The sequence below is a fragment of the Chinchilla lanigera genome, unplaced genomic scaffold (genome assembly GCF_000276665.1).
Source record: "Chinchilla lanigera isolate Chin_1 unplaced genomic scaffold, ChiLan1.0 scaffold00031, whole genome shotgun sequence".
NCBI classification, from domain to species: Eukaryota; Metazoa; Chordata; class Mammalia; order Rodentia; family Chinchillidae; genus Chinchilla; species Chinchilla lanigera.
In genome coordinates, this window is record NW_004955432.1 from 7,907,779 (window position 1) to 7,926,421 (window position 18,643).

General features: G+C 38.9%; 1 protein-coding gene across 3 annotated transcripts in view; it reads left to right on the forward strand.

Moving 5' to 3' along the window:
* Positions 1-18,643, forward strand: part of Cdk14 (cyclin-dependent kinase 14) — a 548,127-nt gene that overhangs the window by 120,179 nt on the left and 409,305 nt on the right. For all 3 annotated transcript variants that reach the window (XM_005387996.2, XM_005387994.2, XM_013516047.1), the window contains one exon: positions 12,527-12,772. In XM_005387996.2, coding sequence (XP_005388053.1) covers positions 12,542-12,772 — 231 coding nt within the window. In that variant the 5' untranslated portion in view covers positions 12,527-12,541. The remainder of the gene's footprint in view (positions 1-12,526; positions 12,773-18,643) is intronic.

The following is an 18,643-nucleotide window of genomic DNA, read 5'->3' on the forward strand; positions in this document are numbered from 1 at the left end:
CTTGCTTTCTGTTCCTGCTGCTCTTGTTTTTCTGTTACGGCTTGACTTTTGATATGAGGCTCATTCAGAATTAGATTAATTGAATGCATGATTAGTACAGTGGTGGGTTTGTAAGAAGGAAGGGCTAATAGGCCAGAAAACCTTAACCCACAGACCAGTTACTTTCTGCAGCTTTGAAAGTGCTTCGCTTTTGCATTAGGAGAGATAAGACAGAATGAGTAGGAGTATTGTAGGTCAGGTCCGTTCTTTATTTCTCTGAGGACATTGCTCTCAGGGGACATGTAACAAAGACAACTTAGTGGTCAAGAGTGGCATTGTAGCCTGAGTCTTGCAACGAATCTCATCTCTGTATTTACTCTCTGTGCAACTGTGGACATCTTATGTCATGTGTGCTCAATTTAATCACCTATAAAACTGAGCTAATTATACTGCCCCTTAGGGAGTAGTTGTGGAGATTGAGAAATGATTTTGAAAGCAGTTTTCATAGTGACCGTTATATAATAAAAAGCCATCACTGATGCTGTCCTTGTCACCTCATCTAGAAGTCCTCAATTTTCATCTCTTTCCTATCAGCTATGTTGCATCTGGCCCAAGATCCCTCCCAAGCTTGCTTGATTATAGAGCATACGTGACTGTTTCTTAATGATCTCGAGTCTGAGTAGATGAAAAGAGGATATAAGGGATTTGCCCCAGTTTGGACCAGTGTGTGTTCAGTGGACTTCGCCTGTTGTCCAGTGGTAACACATTGACCCCCCCAGCTTGTTCCTCTATTAAATGAGATCTCGCTGAAAATACAGTGTTGACAGTGAAATGCCTCTGGAAGCACTGGGGCTTGTTTTCATATGGCAGACAGGCAGCGGGATATGTGCATCCGTCCAGCTGCTCTTCTGAATTCACCTTGTGTATCTCAGTTAGGCGTCCCTATTGACTTTTCTCAGTTGTGGGAGAGGCTTACAGAACCCATCTTCATGAAATCAGTTAGGACTTTATCATTAGGGGATTGCTGTCAAATTTATTATTGTGAAATGTTAGCTCTTTGCAGCAGACGGGCCAATTGTCAGAGCTGTATTGAAAGATCCTTCCATTTTTCCCTTCAAAGCCTCATTGTTCCCCGTGTTCCTCTTCATAAGCTCTGTGTGGTTAGTGACCCATATATGATTCTCTGAAAATGTTAAGCGCTTCAAAAGTCAATGCTGTATTGAGTGGTGCCCTATATTTTTCTGAATTCTTTGGTCAGGTTTGCTTTTAGATTTATTTTAGTAGAAGACAAATATCAAACTTTTAAACTTTATGACCTTACTCTCGACGTTAACCACTAAAGTATTATCTGAGCATTAAAAATGCAACTAAATTTTATTAAAAGTGGTTATAATAGATGGGGAGCTGTAACTTGTATTTATTTGTGTAACCATCTGTTTCAGGCTAAGATAATAGTACAAAATTAAAAGATATTTATAATCCTTATTTTTAATTGCTGTTCATGTGATTAGCAGGGGAAGAGAATTCAGATCCTAACAGATCCCTCAGACCTCCGGTAGTGTGTTTTTTCCAGTGTCCATTTATGATGTCATTGCATCTTGCAGATGCTTTTTCTCTTGGAGGAAGGACAGAAGAGCGATAGTTAAAGGTATAAACACGAAGACAGAACTGGCCTGGCTTAGGACAAAGAAGCTGTAGATGGTCTGGAGAAACTCAGAAGTGAGACAGAATAAGATTCAAGTGACACCTGAGACTGTCTTTTGCACAGCTTTTGAGACAAGTGACGGCTTTTGCAGACCTTATAATGCTTTAAGAAAATTCTCAAACACTACACATATGTGTGCAGGTAGAAATCGTTCCGGATCACGTTATTGATTTCACATTCAACCTGTTCTGTGTGCTAGTTATAAGTGCTTCTGACGTGGTAGGGACCCCCATTGTTCAGTTGCTATGGTTTACATTGCTCAGTCCCCCTTGCCAGAGTATTTGCACTTCACACCTTGTGAGGTTCTTTGAAAATATACTTTGATTTCCCCTTCTCAGGTAGGACTCAAGACAAAACCTAATAAAAAGAAGAGCTATATTTAAACCTGTAAATTCTGTGAGAGAAGGGGGAAAATCTCTATGTGCAGAAAAGGACTTTTTCTTCTCTAGAATAGGGGCTTTAGGGGAATACTGTCTTGATGAAGAAACTAATTAACCATGCAGTGTGAGGCACTCTGTGTAGCTTGACTCTTCTGCGTTGTTGAGAATGGGTATTTTATTTCCCCACTGCAGTTGTGGGAATTTTGTAGGTTGGCACAGGCTTTGGCTTTGTGAAATCTCAGGACAGAGTAACTCCCTTGCTGTGTGTGTAGATTCTCATCTCCATACTCGATTTCTGAGGCCTCTGGCTCTGAAAGTGTGGGGGGAGAAATTTAGATGTCAATTCTAATATTTCACCTTCCAGGATTGGGTACTTGAGTGGCCATGGGATATGAATGCCACACCCCCGATTCTGTCTTCTTTCCGTGATGGAATTTTAACCTGCTTATAATTGTGGCTATCAAATGGAAACCAGATAGTTACCATACCTTCTTTTTTTCTCCCTTGACCTTTTGGGATATTTAATGAGCTTGTAGTGGAAACAGTACCTGACAAATGTATTGCACACTCTTCTACAGAAAAGGGGTGAGAAATCATATGCGTTGTCTAAATCGCGGGGAGAAATACTCAGTTCTGTCCGACAGGGAAAGGATGCCCCACCCTCAAGGGGAGGATATGTTTTAGCTTATATAGTGCTCTTCACAAATACAATTTCCTTTTAAAATTTCTTTTATGAGTCCGGGAATAACTTCTTTTTAACGTTCTTTTTCTCTTTCCTTTTCCAAACTACCAAATAAACCATGATAAGTAAAAAGTAAAGCAAGGTTCTGGATTTACTGCTCCTTAAAAGAATTCTGTGGATTGTTACAATTTTTTTTTTACAGATGTCCATTGGTGTCTAATGGCACAACAGTGCTTCTGTATTAAAAATACATGAACCCATACATTTCTGTGTAGGAAATGATGTTACTCAAACTGTTATAATCCATGTATGTTCTTCTTTCTCTGCTCGCTGTTATCCCATTACTTTTTGTAGTTGTATATCTATTGGGTACACATTATTAGAACATCTTATCTCAGAATTCAAAATTTCATTAAAAGATTATCTAAAATTACCACGATATAGTGTGTGAAGTTTGATCAGTGTTACCCCCCAAAATAGTGACATGATTATCATTCCTGTTGTTTTAAGAGATGGAAGCAAATTTTGCCTCAATAAGGGCTGCCTTCTCTCTGAATTTTAATCCTTTATCTGACTATATCAGAAAGTGTATCATTACTTGGCTTAGAGTACCATGTCTCAAATTTTAATGTGTGAAGGTCTTGTTGAAATTCAGCTTCTCACTCCGTGGGACTGTGATGGGCCTAGCATTCCAAGTGATGTTAGTGCTGTGAATCTACAAGCAGCAGGGGGTTAGAGAATTTCCCAGAGGAAATCCCCATCCCCAAAGATAAGGACATACTGAAAGACTATATAGGCCTCAACTAATAATGTAGATGGTGCGTCTGCCCTTGCTGTGAGTGTTCATTAAACCTTGTTTATAACATTTATCATTATGATTTCATAAAATTAAGAACCTAGAGAAGTCAGTAAATAAACACATCTGTCTATAAGAACCTGTAATCAAAACTATATCTTATATATCTAATTTCAAGTATATATTATAACAGTCAAGAAAGGAGTCAATCAGGTTATTTTAGGTACATTATCAAGCTTAGGCTGGTAGGAAGACCATCTAAATATTTCTTGATGGAACTAACAAAGCAGTTATCCGACGATGGCTCGGTAAAGGTTATAACATAACTATGGTTGCTGCAGCGCAGAAAAGAATGCGTGTCCTCAGATTTTTCCATTTGACTGTGTCTATTAGTTGATGGATTCACATTCAAGTGAAATTAGGTCAGACCCCAAAGAAACTGGTCAGTAGAGAAATAATCCTTTTAGAACCAAAATCACAGTATTAGACATTGAATGCTGATGAGTGGAAACAGCTGGTGAAAGTGTTTGATTGACTGGACAATATCTCAACTCAGAAGAGGCTTTATTTCAGTGTAGTTTCTTAGGACTGATTCTTCTGAGGGGCTATTTGTAGTTAAAAGGAGAGGCTTTTCGTAAGGAAAGTGAACCATGATTAACTAAGTACTAATGGAACACCCATTGTTATGCACTGGGGTCACTAAAGGAACAGAAAATCTGGTTTATGTAGTGCCCTGGGAGTTTACAGTATAGTCATGGAAAATGAGAAAGAGTGCAAGACAAAGACAGACCTACTGCCACTGTTTATTTTTTTAAGACAGGGCCATGCTGTGCAGTTCAAGCTGACCTTGAATTCTCTGTGTAGCCTAGATTGGCTTCAAACTCAGGGTGATCCTCCTGCCTCAGCCTTTTGAGTGGTGGGATTACAAGCATGTGCCACCACTCCCAGGAACTGCCACTTTTAACATAATACACCAAACATATGAGAGAAAATTTCACAGTAAGCTTATATGAAAACGTATGACAACAACATATAGGACAGATTATGAGGTATGATCTAAAGATGATATAGTTGGTAGTGAAGAGAGTTTTGGTTGTAGCAGTACCAGTGACATAGGGGCATGACTAGCACTTAATAGCAGAACTAGTGTTGCCAAATACTCTGTAGAACGTATTGCTACACAGAGCTGCATACAAGTACTGTAATTCCTCACAAAGATGCCCAGAATGAAATCTCTGAGAAACAATGCCAAGATTTCATAGTCAAGAAAAATTCAAGAAGACTGGAAATGATGAGAATTGTTTGTGGTGTGTGCCTGTCTTCACTGTTTCTCAATGCTGAAATCTAAGGGGAAGTGGTGTGTAAAAGGAGGCCCAAGGAAGCAAATTTATGTGCCTGGCCTTAGGCAGTTGATCTACTCACCGTCACTTACCAGATGCACGCTGCTGCCCAGTGTCTGCAGTGACACATCAGAACCGAGGGAGATTGAAAGAGTGGCCGCCTCAGATGAGAAGACCGAGACCTGGAAAATCTAAGAGGCTTGTTCTAAGTGACTTGGTTCTGATTTATGGATATTAGTATTCTGAAAGTGATTAGGGCCAAGAGCTTGGTTCTGATAAAACACAGCTTTAAGCGAAAACACACACATCCATCCTTCTATATATACACAAATAACACAGCTTACATCTTGTTCCACATGTCCCTTTCTGCTTCCATCTCCAGCCACACACATGCACAGGGATGTGGACATACACACACTTGAGGAAGTAAGAGAAGACCACAACCCACAACCAAAGAGAGGACCGCATACTTCCAGTCTTGCAGGCTGAAGTCATGGTGAAGGCGGACATCACTGATTCCAGGGGTATCAGAAATTCCTTCTGTCCCCTCTGGCTCCCAAGTGCCATGTTTGTCTGTCCCCTCATGGTGGGCGGAAGTTCTTACCACTTGTACAGGGGAGGAAATGTTTTTGTTCTGTAACCCTTAAAGTTCAAGTAATTCTGGGAGAGGTAAGACTCAGATTTAAGTACTGAAAAACTTGTCAATAAATGACTGATGATAATTTTCTACTGGGAGGAGATTTTGAAAGAAGTTATTGAGAAAACCCTCAGTTCCGCATGGGGAATGGGTAAGGGGAGAAGAAAAGTGCTACGAGGTTGTCAAGATTGTGCTTATTGTACAGTGTTGCACTGAACTTGCGTTATGTATTTCTTTCATGAATGTCAGGTGCATCATACATATTTGTGGTGGGTGAGCTTAGGAGTCTTTTGAGCCAGTTCCTTTCTGGTACCTGCCTTCAAGGAAGAGTGTGGAGTGGAGAAGTAGAGAGAACACACTCTGAACCCCAAAAAATGCTAATCACCAGAAAATGGTTAATTCGAAGGGACAATTTTCAGCCCGAATAAGTTCCCTTGAAATGAATGCTGACCTTAACTGAATTAAGTTGTGCTCTTTTACATCTGTTGCTGTGACTTCAGTAGACAGTTGTGTGGGTTTTACATGGCCCTAAGCTAACATTGTAGGTCAGACTGTGACTTTTTTTTTTTTTTTTGGTTTTTCTCCGGTACCGGGAACCGAACTCACGACCTTGCACTTGCCAGGCAGGCGCTTTGCCGCTGAGCTAAATCCCTAGCCCTAGACTGTGACTTTTGAAGCCCCTGGAGCTGTTTGAATTTCTAACAGTTCGTAGTAGGAGAGTTTAGATCCACCAACAAATGAGCAAACTTCTCTTCCCAATGAATAGACCAAATTAATTGGTGAGATGAATAGCTATATTGTGGTTCATATCTCCCCAAGATTGAAATTCTAAATTCATGAATTTAATGGGAAAAAAAATCAGTGATCAGAAGTTTATTTGGTATTTGAGATGAGTGCTGCATTTTTTTGGTAATATTTCCAAGTACCATGAGACATCCTTCCTTGTATGATTTTTGTCACTTTCATTTCTGAATGGAATTAAGTACGGGTGAAAACATGCAGTCACAAAATAACATGTGCTTAACACACATTAATGCTGGACTGTCTTGTTTTCACATGGGGCTGGTAACGCACTTGTTTACTAGGATGTGCTGAAGAGAGAGATGACCAATATGTTTTCTTCTGGCCCGGAGAAGCCTCTCAGTTTTCTTAAGTTAGTCAAAAGAACCTTTATTTGACTTCTCAAGAGAAAATTGGAAGGCAAAGGTACTCTTAGAGTCTATACAACGAATATGACCCACAGTAGTTTTCCTGTAGAAGAGATAATCAGGTTGTTGAGGTTAATTAAAAGAATAATTACAATTTAAGGAATACAGAATATTGTAGGAGACACAATACATAGTCACTGAGGTGAATTCCAGCTAAGGGCTAATGGGTGGAGTTTAAGGGTTGTGGCTGGAGTTTAATCAATGACTTCTGAGTACAGGTAATTTTGGAGTCCAGTTGTGTTTTGGTGTGGGAGGAGGGTTTCCCAGGCTGAGGACACTGACAACCACGGGGAAAGGACAGTGGAAGCTGATGGTGTGTGGAATGTCTGTGATCTCCTGTGCCTGGGGCAGTTACATGGCCTTTGTACTTGGCCGAGAACCCACATACATGTGCTTACAAATACATGTAGCTAATAAAAGTAATTTTAAAAACCAATTTGTCTCTGTCTATTTAAGCAATGATTATTGACTTAATTAAATTCCCTTAATTTTACATACTAATTTAGTGTGACTGATTATTTTAACGTATTTCAGACACTTTAAACAAAGAAAACATGTGCAAATATAATTACTACCAATCATATTACCGCATTTATCACTTACCCTGTTGTAAAACACTCACACTGTGGATTGAATTAATTTCATTATTTCTTTATTCTTTTTTATACCTTCCTACTAGGCTTATAAATCTATTCATTTAGCTTCCTTCCAAGGAGTTCAGTAATAATGTTTTTTATATTTTCTTTGGTTGAATAATCTTTATAGACTCAGAAGTAAAATACTGCGTATTCGTGACTGCCTAGGTCACAGGGTTGGAGTTGTTGATCCTTGGGTCTTGTTTGATTTTCCCAAATTAGTGATTCATATGTAAGTCACTGGTTGGGAGCCACATTGATTTTCCTTTTTAGTGTTAAATTTGCAGATATTTGTAAGAGTTAACTTATTTTTTAGAAATGTCTTTTGTATTGGTTTCACATAGACTTTCTTTGCAGTATGGTGTCTCTACCATATGTCTGTACTTTACTTTGTAAAGTGTCACTTTAGGAACACAGCTTTAGCATGTTGCTTTGTTGCGTTGGCCTTGTCTGCCACCACTGGAACATCTATGTTGTTCTTCTTTCTGGATCTCGGTGTGTCTACCCACATGCCTTGACCAGCCATGCGTATTCTTGGTGTATTCCTACTTTGCCTAACACCACTTGGTTATTTATTGCTCTCTCTGTTAAAACCAACCACATCTTATTATATTTGTCCTCCTTTTATATTGTGACTGTCATTTGCTCTGTCTTACACCTTTTCTCTTTTGAAATCCTAAAGAGCTCATGGTGTTTCAATAATTGGTTTCATTAAGCTATACTATTATTTTCCCTTTTAATGGTCATATGTATAATCACAGTGTAGTCAATGGGAGCCACTTTAGGCAGATTCCTTTGACCTGCTAGCATTCTCGAGGACACTTGAAGATTGCCTATGTTTCTGTAAGAGCTGGATGTTTCCCAGCTATTTTTGTACTTCCTGCCCAATGAGCTAGAATCCATTACCTTAGAAGGCTTCCTTCTTTTTCTCTCAGTGGGGAATTACAACAAAGGCCAAAATCTGGGCACTAGGGATGCATATGAAAATTGGTAATGGATAAAAGGGTTCATATTTGTTGGTTGGACGAATCTGCCTTTTTGGGGTTTAGGGATTCCCACTCATTCTTTTCTATTTTGACAAATCATGTACCTGTCTCTAAGTTTTCTTCTGTGTTAGGTTATATCTTTTACCAACACTTTCTAGTGCACTGACCATAAGTATTTTGTTGTGGGAAGAAAGGTGATTCTCTTTGTTGCAGGGAAGAGTTTATTTAGAGCGCCGACAGGTTGTTAGAAGGATTTACTTGCAGTCCTGGGTGCTGGTGGACGGCACCAGTGTGTAATCTGTTTTCTAGCACTCTTGCACTGCTGAGTCCACACTGCTTACTCTCTTCCTTATGTACGCTGCGCACTTCAATAATTTTATTCAGAGTCACCAGAAATTACATCTTTCAGCAAAGAATGAGCGCTATTGTTACTTCGCTTGCCTGGGTTATTCGCTAGGTCAAACTTCCCCTTGTATGTTTAGGGTCTGCAAGGCGAATGGCCAGAGAGGCTTGGGAGATCCCCAAGGGCCTGGTTCTGCTTTCTCTTGTACTCATAGTTAACAGAGAGGGCCAGATTACATTTACGTAGTTCGTCCCAAATATTGGAAACTTGAACCTGTTCACAGCAGTTACTTGGCACTATGTGGAAAACTCAAGTATCGATTACTTTCCTGGAAGAAGATGCACAGCAGGTACTGATACCCGTATTATTCAACAAACCTGGCTGCAGTGGAGACTGGCATATACTGTGTACAGACTTAATGTGGAAAACTTGTTTTTGAGCTTTATAAACTGATGAAATTACATCATGTAGCAGATTCTTAAGTACATGGTTATATGTTGGCATTAGTCATGAGAATTATTGCTGATTTTCTCCTGGATCTGGTACAGTGTGTATCTGTAGCAGTTCCTTAAGAACATTGTGCTCAGATATCAGAGTGCTTCAAGGAAATTTAAATTCAATGAATGTATTAGCTTGCTGTTGCTGTGTAGCGTGGTGCCGCCAACATCCTGACTTACTGCATCATAGTTTCATAGTTTCGAAGTGTGGCTGTGGAGTAGTAGGTAATTTTTTGTGCACATCTCTCTGGGCTGAAATCAGGGTGTTATTCTGGTTGTGGTTATTAACTGGGCCTCATGCCCTTTTTACAGATCACTAGTTGTCAGCAGAAATAATTTTCTTGCCTATACAGAGCAGTGGTCCCCATATACCTGCAAGTTGTGAGACAGAGACCAGTGTATGCCCTGTGGTACGCGTCAGGCAATTTATAGCGCGAGTCTCTGCCTTATTCCAGGCTTGCCAGAGTGCACCCCTCTGACCTTCTCTTCAGCTAGCTGGAGAAAGTGCCCTGATTTTAAAGAGCTCACCAGGTTCTATCAGGCCCGCTCGTCTAATGCATAACATAGAAAAATTGTAGGGAATCACATCGTAATCACATTCTGAAGGGTGAGGGTTATTCAGAGACAAGGAATATTGATTGTCGTTTTAGTTTTTTTTTTTTTTTTTTTTTTTTTTTTTTTTTTCTCCGGTACCGGGAAGCAAACTCACGACCTTGCGCTTGCCAGGCAGGCGCTTTTGCCGCTGAGCTAAATCCCCAGCCCGGTTGTTGTTTTAGAATCCTGGGTGTCATAATGAACCTGCAATTAAAGCTTGTTGATAATGCTACAATAATTGCTTTGTAATGCCTCAGAGCTTTAGCTCTTTTGGTAAGAAAAGTACAAAGATTACTTATTTGAACGAATCTTCCTGAATCTGATTTATTAACTCAACAGAATCCTACAGAGCTTTATTGTGGGCCAGGTACTGAGCAAGGCACTGTGGGAAAACAGTGCAGTAACATAGGCTCCTTGCTGCATAAAAGTAGGTGAGAAGGTCGGGAGTTTAGCGTGTGTTTAGGAGGGGTCCCTGGGGCTAGGAATATAGCTCAGCAGCATAAGTGCTTGCCTGGCAAGCCTGAGGTCATGAGTTTGATTCCAAAAAGAAAAGAAAAAGGGAGGGGTGCCTGGAAATGATCATACTCTGCAGACCAGGATGGGATGCTGATATATTTTTTAATTGACCTATGAATTAGGAGCTAACTAGCAGGATATATATTTATAAGTGTAGCGAGTGAAATCATGGTCGTAGGCCTGTGTTTGTAAAAGTTTACTGTTTCTGAGAAACAATATAAAAGTTTATTTTACATTGTTTTCTGTTTGATCATTTGCTACTAGATGGAAAAAATGATAACTGTGTAATGCTTAGGAATATTCAGTTGGGAATACTTCAGGCTTAGGAATTTAAATGTTTTCCCCCTAAAACCTTTAGTCTGATACATCCTTCTTTGATTTAATTAGCATTTAACCTGTATTTAGTAGTGGAGACGTTGTCTTGGGACAGAGTTGATGCTTAATATTTAATTTTAGGATTATCTTTTGGTTGCAAAAACTTCAAAGAGCTGAGTTTAATTATATATGCCTTTCTATGTTAGTATTTTTAAAAATTACATGGATTGGCATATATATAATTCAAATAATACATGAGTGTAAAAATATTACTAATCTTACCCTTTATCTGCACAACAATTCTACGTATGTGGAGGTACCTGAAGTTGAGTGTGGTATATGTCCTTCAGGAATTTTTACTGTGCTTCTACTCATACACATACATGTGCACACACAAATATTACTGTCTATCTGTGTACCTGTATCTATTTGTATCTCTCATATATATGTGTGTGTATGTGTATATACATACATATTTGTGTATATGTATAGATAAATAGCTGTAGACATAGATATATACATTTATTGCCTATATGGAATCAACCTATACATATTGTTTCAAAAATTATATTTCTCCATTAACAGTATTAACTTCGATTGAATATTACCTCTTTTTCCTTACCTGATAGCATACAGGGATGTGGAAATTTTTCATGTGAAGAAAAATATTCTAAAAGCAATTTCATGTAGAGTTATCATTTCTTCAGACAGAAAATAAAATTAACCTGGTACGCTAGCTGTCTGTCACTGTGACAGAATACCTGTTCAGAAACTCCAAAGCAGGAAAGGTTTATTTTGGCTCAGGGTTTTCGAGGTTTGAGTTCATCGTCACTTGGCCTTGCTTGTTTCTTTGAGCCTGTGGTAGGCAGAACGTCATGGTGGGGAGCACATGGTATAGCAAAGTTGCTCTCCTCATGGTGGTTGGGAAGCAAAGAGAGAAAGAGACAGGTGTTGGGGCTCTAGTAGCCCTTCCAGGGCAAACTCCAGTGACTTTATTTCCATGAGGCCTCGCCTCCTAAGGTTCCATTATCCCCAGTGTGCCATGGGCTCGGAACCATGTCTTTAGCACATGGCTCTTTAGGAGACCTTTACAGCTCAAACCATTAACACCTAGCTTTACAGACAAACTAGCGACTATACACTTTTTCAGTACAGACACCAAAGTCTCCAGAACATAGAGTGAAAGGATTAGAGCATAAAGTGGAAAACAGAGCAAAACTCAAAGACTAAAATAAAAAGTGGAGCAGGCTTAGAAGAGAATGAGATATTGGGAAGGAATTAGCAGTCTAGTGGAGGAATATAACAAACCTTGTAATGAGGTTGTTTTTACTTGGTGTTTTTCATTGATATTGTTCCTTTTTATTTGTTAGCTTTGGAATTAAAGAGCAAAAAATCCAGAATTGGGCTCAATTCTGTTCCAATTTGGAGATGAACTCAGGATGCAGACCGATTTTAAACATTATATAACATAAAACCTTTAATCAGTATGGTGCCTTTTTCCTCTAGCCTGTGTTAACTGCTTCTGTGATAACCCCTCAGTTTAAGTGACCATCTGATTGTTTTCTATCTTTTCTGACATTAAATCATTATATACTCTCTCAATAATTTAAAAATATACACTTAGCGTCAGATTATAAAAGATATGACAGTTCAAGAATAATTGGAACTAGTGATCTACACTATCAGGTTCTTGTTTTAGGGATAGCTTTTAAAATGTGAGTTCTAATGGTGTATGAACAGAATGATTGTGAGGACTTTCGTACTGTGATTGAAACTGGTCTAGTTTTTTAGAATATGGGCTTTTCGGGTGTTTCCTGAAATTGAATCTGGCATACTTTCTAAAATAAGAAATCTGCATGTTTAGTGATGCGAAAGTTTCAGTGCAGAGTTCTGAATTTAATTTTTTTTTCCAGATATGTGTCACAAAGATGTCTACACGGAACTGCCAGGGAATGGACTCAGTGATCAAGCACCTGGACACAATTCCTGAGGATAAAAAAGTCCGGGTCCAGAGGACGCAGAGCACTTTTGACCCGTTTGAGAAACCGACTAATCAAGTAAAGAGGGTGCATTCTGAGAACAATGCTTGCATTAACTTTAAGACCTCCTCCGCTGGCAAAGAGTCGCCTAAAGTTAGGCGGCATTCTAGCCCTAGCTCGGTAAGTTCAGTCTTCCCATTTATCACTGAGTAAACAGAAGGAATATCCTGCTAATTATAGCATCATACTGTGCTGGAAGATGCCAGTTGGTTTTATCAGTGAATTTTTATGCATTTTCTCCAAGGGTGGTTTGATGTTTTAGGAGAGAAACAGAAAAAACTGTATGAGGACTCTTTACTCATAAGTCTCCAGCAAGCAAATGAATGAAATGATTCAACTTATTTTTGGAAAAGCCCCTTTTTAAAGTAGGTTGTAGTCAGAGGAATTTATAATTAAAAATCCTTAGCCTTTCAGACTCTTGGAGAGGTTCTTGAATGTACTTTCTTTGTGTGCAGTGAAGATAGAAATTGCCAGATTCACAAGGAATTTCATTTCAGAAGAAATGTCAAAATTTATCCACGTTATATTCCACTTTGTTTTCAGTAGAAATATTTTATGATTGAAGAGCTAGATGTTGAACTTGATCTTCAAAGGGAAATTCTATTCATCATTGTGAAATTTCCTGAACTCCAAATCAAGGCAGTTCTTATCTTTTGACCTAAGGGAGGTTGTTTTTAGTTTAGGCAGCTGTGACAGAGTATCATAGACTAGATTACTTAAAACAACGGAAATCTATTTCTCATAGTCCTATGGCTGCGGAGTCCATATATCAATGCTCTGGCAAACGTAGTAAACGTTAAGGGCACTCTTCATGGTTTGCATATAGCCCTGTCCCGTTTCTTCACTGTGTGTGTGTTGGGGGTGGCAGTGAGTCAGCTCTTGTATATCTTAGTATCTTCATATAAGGGCACTAACTTCATTGATAAGGGCTCCAGCTTTATGACCTTAAATCCCAAAAATTCCATTTCATTTTGGGAACACAAACATTCACTTGAAAGAAGAGGTGTAAAATTCCGAGGTGATTGCTACTCTTTGCCTGTAATAATTTTACTGGAACTTATTTATAAGAGTTGTCTGCACTTCTGATTCTAAAAAAGTCCAATGATCTTTTTAATTATCAGTTTTAACCTACATTTATGAATGCTTTGACATAGATGCACTGTTTAAAAGGTAAGCAGTGCTAGAGCATTTTGATTCTGTTACCTTGTTAAGAAGCATATGACTTCTCATAAATTTTAAGTGGTATATCTTATGGGGGCAAAGCCAGAATATGAAATGTCATCTCTTATAAGAATATTGACACTTCAACTTAAACCGTAATGAGACTGCACAGTTCCTGTGTTATATTTTTTATTAAGAAAGATGAAATAAATATTGTTAATGTAATGTTGTGAGATTTGATTATCTGGTTTTCTCCATACTATTCTCCATAATCTTAATCTGTGATTATAAGGTAAGCGATAAATAATTGATTTCTGGGGGAATTTTAGATTTATTGTTATGTAGAAATGAAAGGAGTTATTGGGAGTGATTGAGTCCATGTGGTACAGAATTTCACATATTTTACTGGGTAATTATCTTATTATTAGAGATCAACTTATAAATGTTATGTAGAAATTGGCATACTGGATATTACAATGTCATGTTATACTAAAGCAAAAACTCTGTATCTAAGTACAAATTTAACTGATTATTCTGTGTTTCACCTGGTAAACCTAGTTATAATCCACTGGAATTATTCTTTTGGTCAGATTGTTCTGCTTTGGCCATTGGGAGTTCTTCTAGATTATTTATGGCATCCTTTTGAGATAACTTCATCATTTTATTTTGAGCGCTTTCATACTTTCTGCTGCTATGAGGTGTTCTCAGTTTATATTTTTTTCTCTCTCTGACCTGGAATCATCCATTCTCTAAGTAGTTCTCTGTCCCGCTTTACAGAATGTTAATTAGAAACCAAGATTTAGATGCTAGGTATGCTTACTAGTATTGGGGGTCATGGAGCTTCAAAAGTCAATAATGCATAGATAATAACATAAATGACACCAGTGGGACTTTGATACTCATTTTTGCTTTTTCAAAAGCAGTTAATTAAAACCCTTCTATGAAAGGTGGGGCTCATCTCTGTAATGTGCTCTGTATCTCTCTCTTTTTTTTTGGTTTTTCTCCGGTACCGGGAACCAAACTCATGACCTTGCGCTTGCCAGGCAGGCGTTTTTGCCGCTGAGCTAAATCCCCAGCCCCTGTATCTCTCTCTTTACAGTTAAATTTTATGTTTATTAGAATAATACTTGAGGACAGCTGACAAGGTCAAATAGAAGATGATTCTGAGAAGATGGCAGTGGCATAGGTTTTGAAACTTTTCATGTAATTAGAACAAGTAGTGGAGTAAAACCCAAACCAGTGCATGGTGTCTTCAACAAATACAGATGACCAGCCATGAACCTCAGAATTGGACTTAGAACAAGCCATCAATGGTTGTATGGTCTGTGTCATGTCAGAAGATTGTGATGGAGGCAGCTCAGGCAAGGCAGGGATCCTGCTGACCCCTCTTAGAACCAGGAACTCCTAAGTTGCCATCAAGTACCCGCCTTGGCTTGTTGGGCCAGTCTCAGGACAACCAGGAGGGGGCGTTGGTGCTTCCTGTGAATGGAAGACCACAAGGAGATCTGTAGAGGTCTAATGGTATTGTGTGGTCTCTTTCTCCTGGCACTTCTCCATAATGACTGATAGACGTACTTTCTCGCCCTAATAGAAGATTTTGGAGTAAATTCTGTGCAGAGCAGGCTCCATAAGGCCAAAGGAAGGAGAAGATTGGAGGAGCAGTGACTTTTGGAGGGAAAGTGACTTTAGATATGGTGAATGATTTACAGGATAAAGAGAAACACATCAAGATATGATTTTCTCTGTGATATTTCTATTTTCAAGTGTATTTATCCTTTTTGGCTTGAAATCATGTACAGTATTTATAATTGTGTGGTGATATAATATCGTTCATAGTAAGGAAGTGAAGTGTACCGTGATTAAATTTCACTTGATGTTATGATTAAATTTCTATTCTTTCCTAGTTGTAATTGCCTCTTTTCACTTATTAAGTAACTGCAGTAATTAATATAATTAATATGAAATTGTAAATAGAGGCCTGGAACTTTTTAACAGAACAGTGAAAATCCTATTAAACAAATCAGAATCAGGTGCTTTTATCATTTTCTTCTGAAATACACTTTGCAGTTCTCTGTGGTTTTAATCCAGTCTAGATTGATCAGACTGCAAGTCTGTTGTCCTGAGGCTTGGGGTGACCATCTTCCTGAGACTTTCTTTTTTCTTGTTTTGGGTTGAGTTTTCTTCTCTGTGGTTTCTTGTCATTCTTGTTCTTGGTTTATTTCAGTGGTTTATAGGAGCACATCTTCCAGGAGTTTCTTGAGAAAAAAAGATTTTTTTTTTGTTCGTATCACTGTGAATTTATTATACTAATCTTGCTGGGTATGTGATTCTAGTTTAAAAGATTATTTTTTTCTTAGATTTTTGAAGGTCTTCTTGTTTTCTCTTCTAGGTGTTCTGTTGTTATTGAAAGCCATAGGACTATTCTGACTTCCAGTTCGTTCTGTATTACCTACTTGTTTTTTCTTTGTGGAACGTTTTTAGGACTTCAAAAGAAATTCTGGCCTGAACTTTTTTCTTGGTATTCAGTGACTCCTTTTTATTTTGATTGGTTTTTCTCCGGTACCGGGAACCGAACTCACGACCTTGCGCTTGCCAGGCAGGCGCTTTTGCCGCTGAGCTAAATCCCCAGCCCCTCCTTTTTATTTTGAAAGTAATTTCTTTTCAGTTTCACAAAAATATTCTTTTATTACTTTTTTTTTTTTTTTGGTTTCTTTTTCCTGTTCTGGGAATTGAACTCACGACCTTGCGCTTGAGCTAAATCCCCAGCTTTTTTTCTTTTTTAATCTCTTCTTTTATTTGCTTTTTTCCACGTCAGGGTTGAACCCAGGGCCTTGTACATACTAGGAAAACACTCTATCATCGAACAAACCTCCATCTTTCTTTTTTAAAAACATTGGTAAAATGTTGGTACTTCTGGGTTGATTTTCCAATTTACTTATGTTTTCTTTGTTTATATTTTTCCCATTTTCTAGGCACTTTTTTGACTTTAACTGTAGCAGGATATCTCCCCTCCCCAGTATATTTTAGTTTGTTAGTTGCCCAGGTAATAGTTCTGGTTACAGTTCCTGCTACTTTTGTTTCTTAGAAATGGCTAGTGATTGTGATACATACCTGATTGCTGGTCGCTATGATGTATAGTGTAAGAACTAGTCCCCAATTGGCAAGTCACTCTGCCTCTATCCCATAGAAACCCTAGACCACTATTGATCAGGGCTTTTGATACTTTTTTTTTTCTTCTTCCGGTACCAGGAATCGAACTGATGACCTTGCGCTTGCCAAGCAGGAGCTGTGCGGCTGAGCTAAATCCCCAGCCCCCAGGGCTTGATACTTTGGAAGTGATCCCAGTCAGTGCTCCTTGTTATAAAATAAACCTGCCTCCAAATCCTGGGTGTGTTTTTGGAGTTTCTGTTTGCTGTAGTATCACTTTTAACCCTTCAGTTGAATTTTAATTATTCTAATGTTTATTTTAATGAAAACTCTGTATTCTTTGATTATTGTTTTAAAAAAAATCTCATTCTTTGGCAATAAGTAATGTAGTGCCTCATACATTTCTAAGGATACTAGGGATTTTTTTTGCCCCTGTGTCTGGGTGGCTTGTCAGCTGGTGGGTTTCAGCATAGGGAACTTCAGTGAAGGCCTAATCATCTGATGGGAGTATCCTCCAATGTTAGTACCTCTTGATTTTTTTTCCTCCTTTAGATGGTAGTTTTCCCTGATGGATTTACCATCCTGTTTTTAGGACATAAAAGCCTAGCTGCTGTTTCTCTGAGACATTCACTGTGATTCTCAGGCCTTTCTGCTTTTCTGTGTGGACTTTCTTTTGACTTGTTTTCATCGCAGATGACTCTTTGTCTTGGTTACTTTTCTCTCCTTGCTGGGATAAAATACCTGACGCCCAAAATTAAGGAAGGAAAGGTTTATTTCACTTACAGTTTGTGGAGGTTTCAGTGCATACTTGGCAGATTACAAGGCAGAGTGGCACATGGCAGAGGGCTACAGCTCATGGCGGCAGAACACAGCAAAGCAACAAACACAAAAGCCAGGAAATGGCCCCAAGCAGCCTCTTGCTCTCCCTTACATATGCAAACTATCCACCCCAGGGCGGGTGTAACTCTCACACCCATAATCAATCAAACCCTAAAAGCCTGCCCCGTGACCACATGACGCTTTGGGGGGACACCCAGACACAAACCATAACACTCTTCATTCTCATATCCACTGTGCTTGGGGTCGCATTTCTGAGCCTGTCTGGCCTTTTCAGAGCATAAACCTGTGCCGGGACCAGAGAGGCACAGACGCTTGTCGGGAAGCGTCTAGGGACAGTGACCTTCTTCTTAATGCATTCCAACTAGGCATTTAGTTTTTAGCCCACTTTGGGCCTCAGTCTCCAGTTCTTTTATTTCTTCTCTGCTGGGGATCAAACCAAGGGCCTTGTGTGTGCCGGGCAAGTGCTCTACCCCTGAGCTGGACTCCAGCCCTGCAGCTCTTGAGTACTGCTAGGATTCTGAAGTATGAATTGACTTCTCGTTGGGTTATGATTTGGATCTTGTTGGTATCAAGCTTTCTTTATCTGTGCTAGCCAGTGACTTCTCATCAGTCATCTCCCTCTCAAACTTTTGTTTCCTTTGTCTTCCTCACTCTTATTTGGTCTTGCAGGTTACAACTTTACTGGCATTTCTGTGTGGATTGATACGGAGGAGCTATAAATATGTATTTATACCATAGAGTTTAATTGGCAATTTTCTTTGTTATTCTTTGGTTGTATTTTTAACTCACTTATGCTAACGTTTTTAAATTTTTGTGTGAAATTCATATATAGAAAAATTCAAG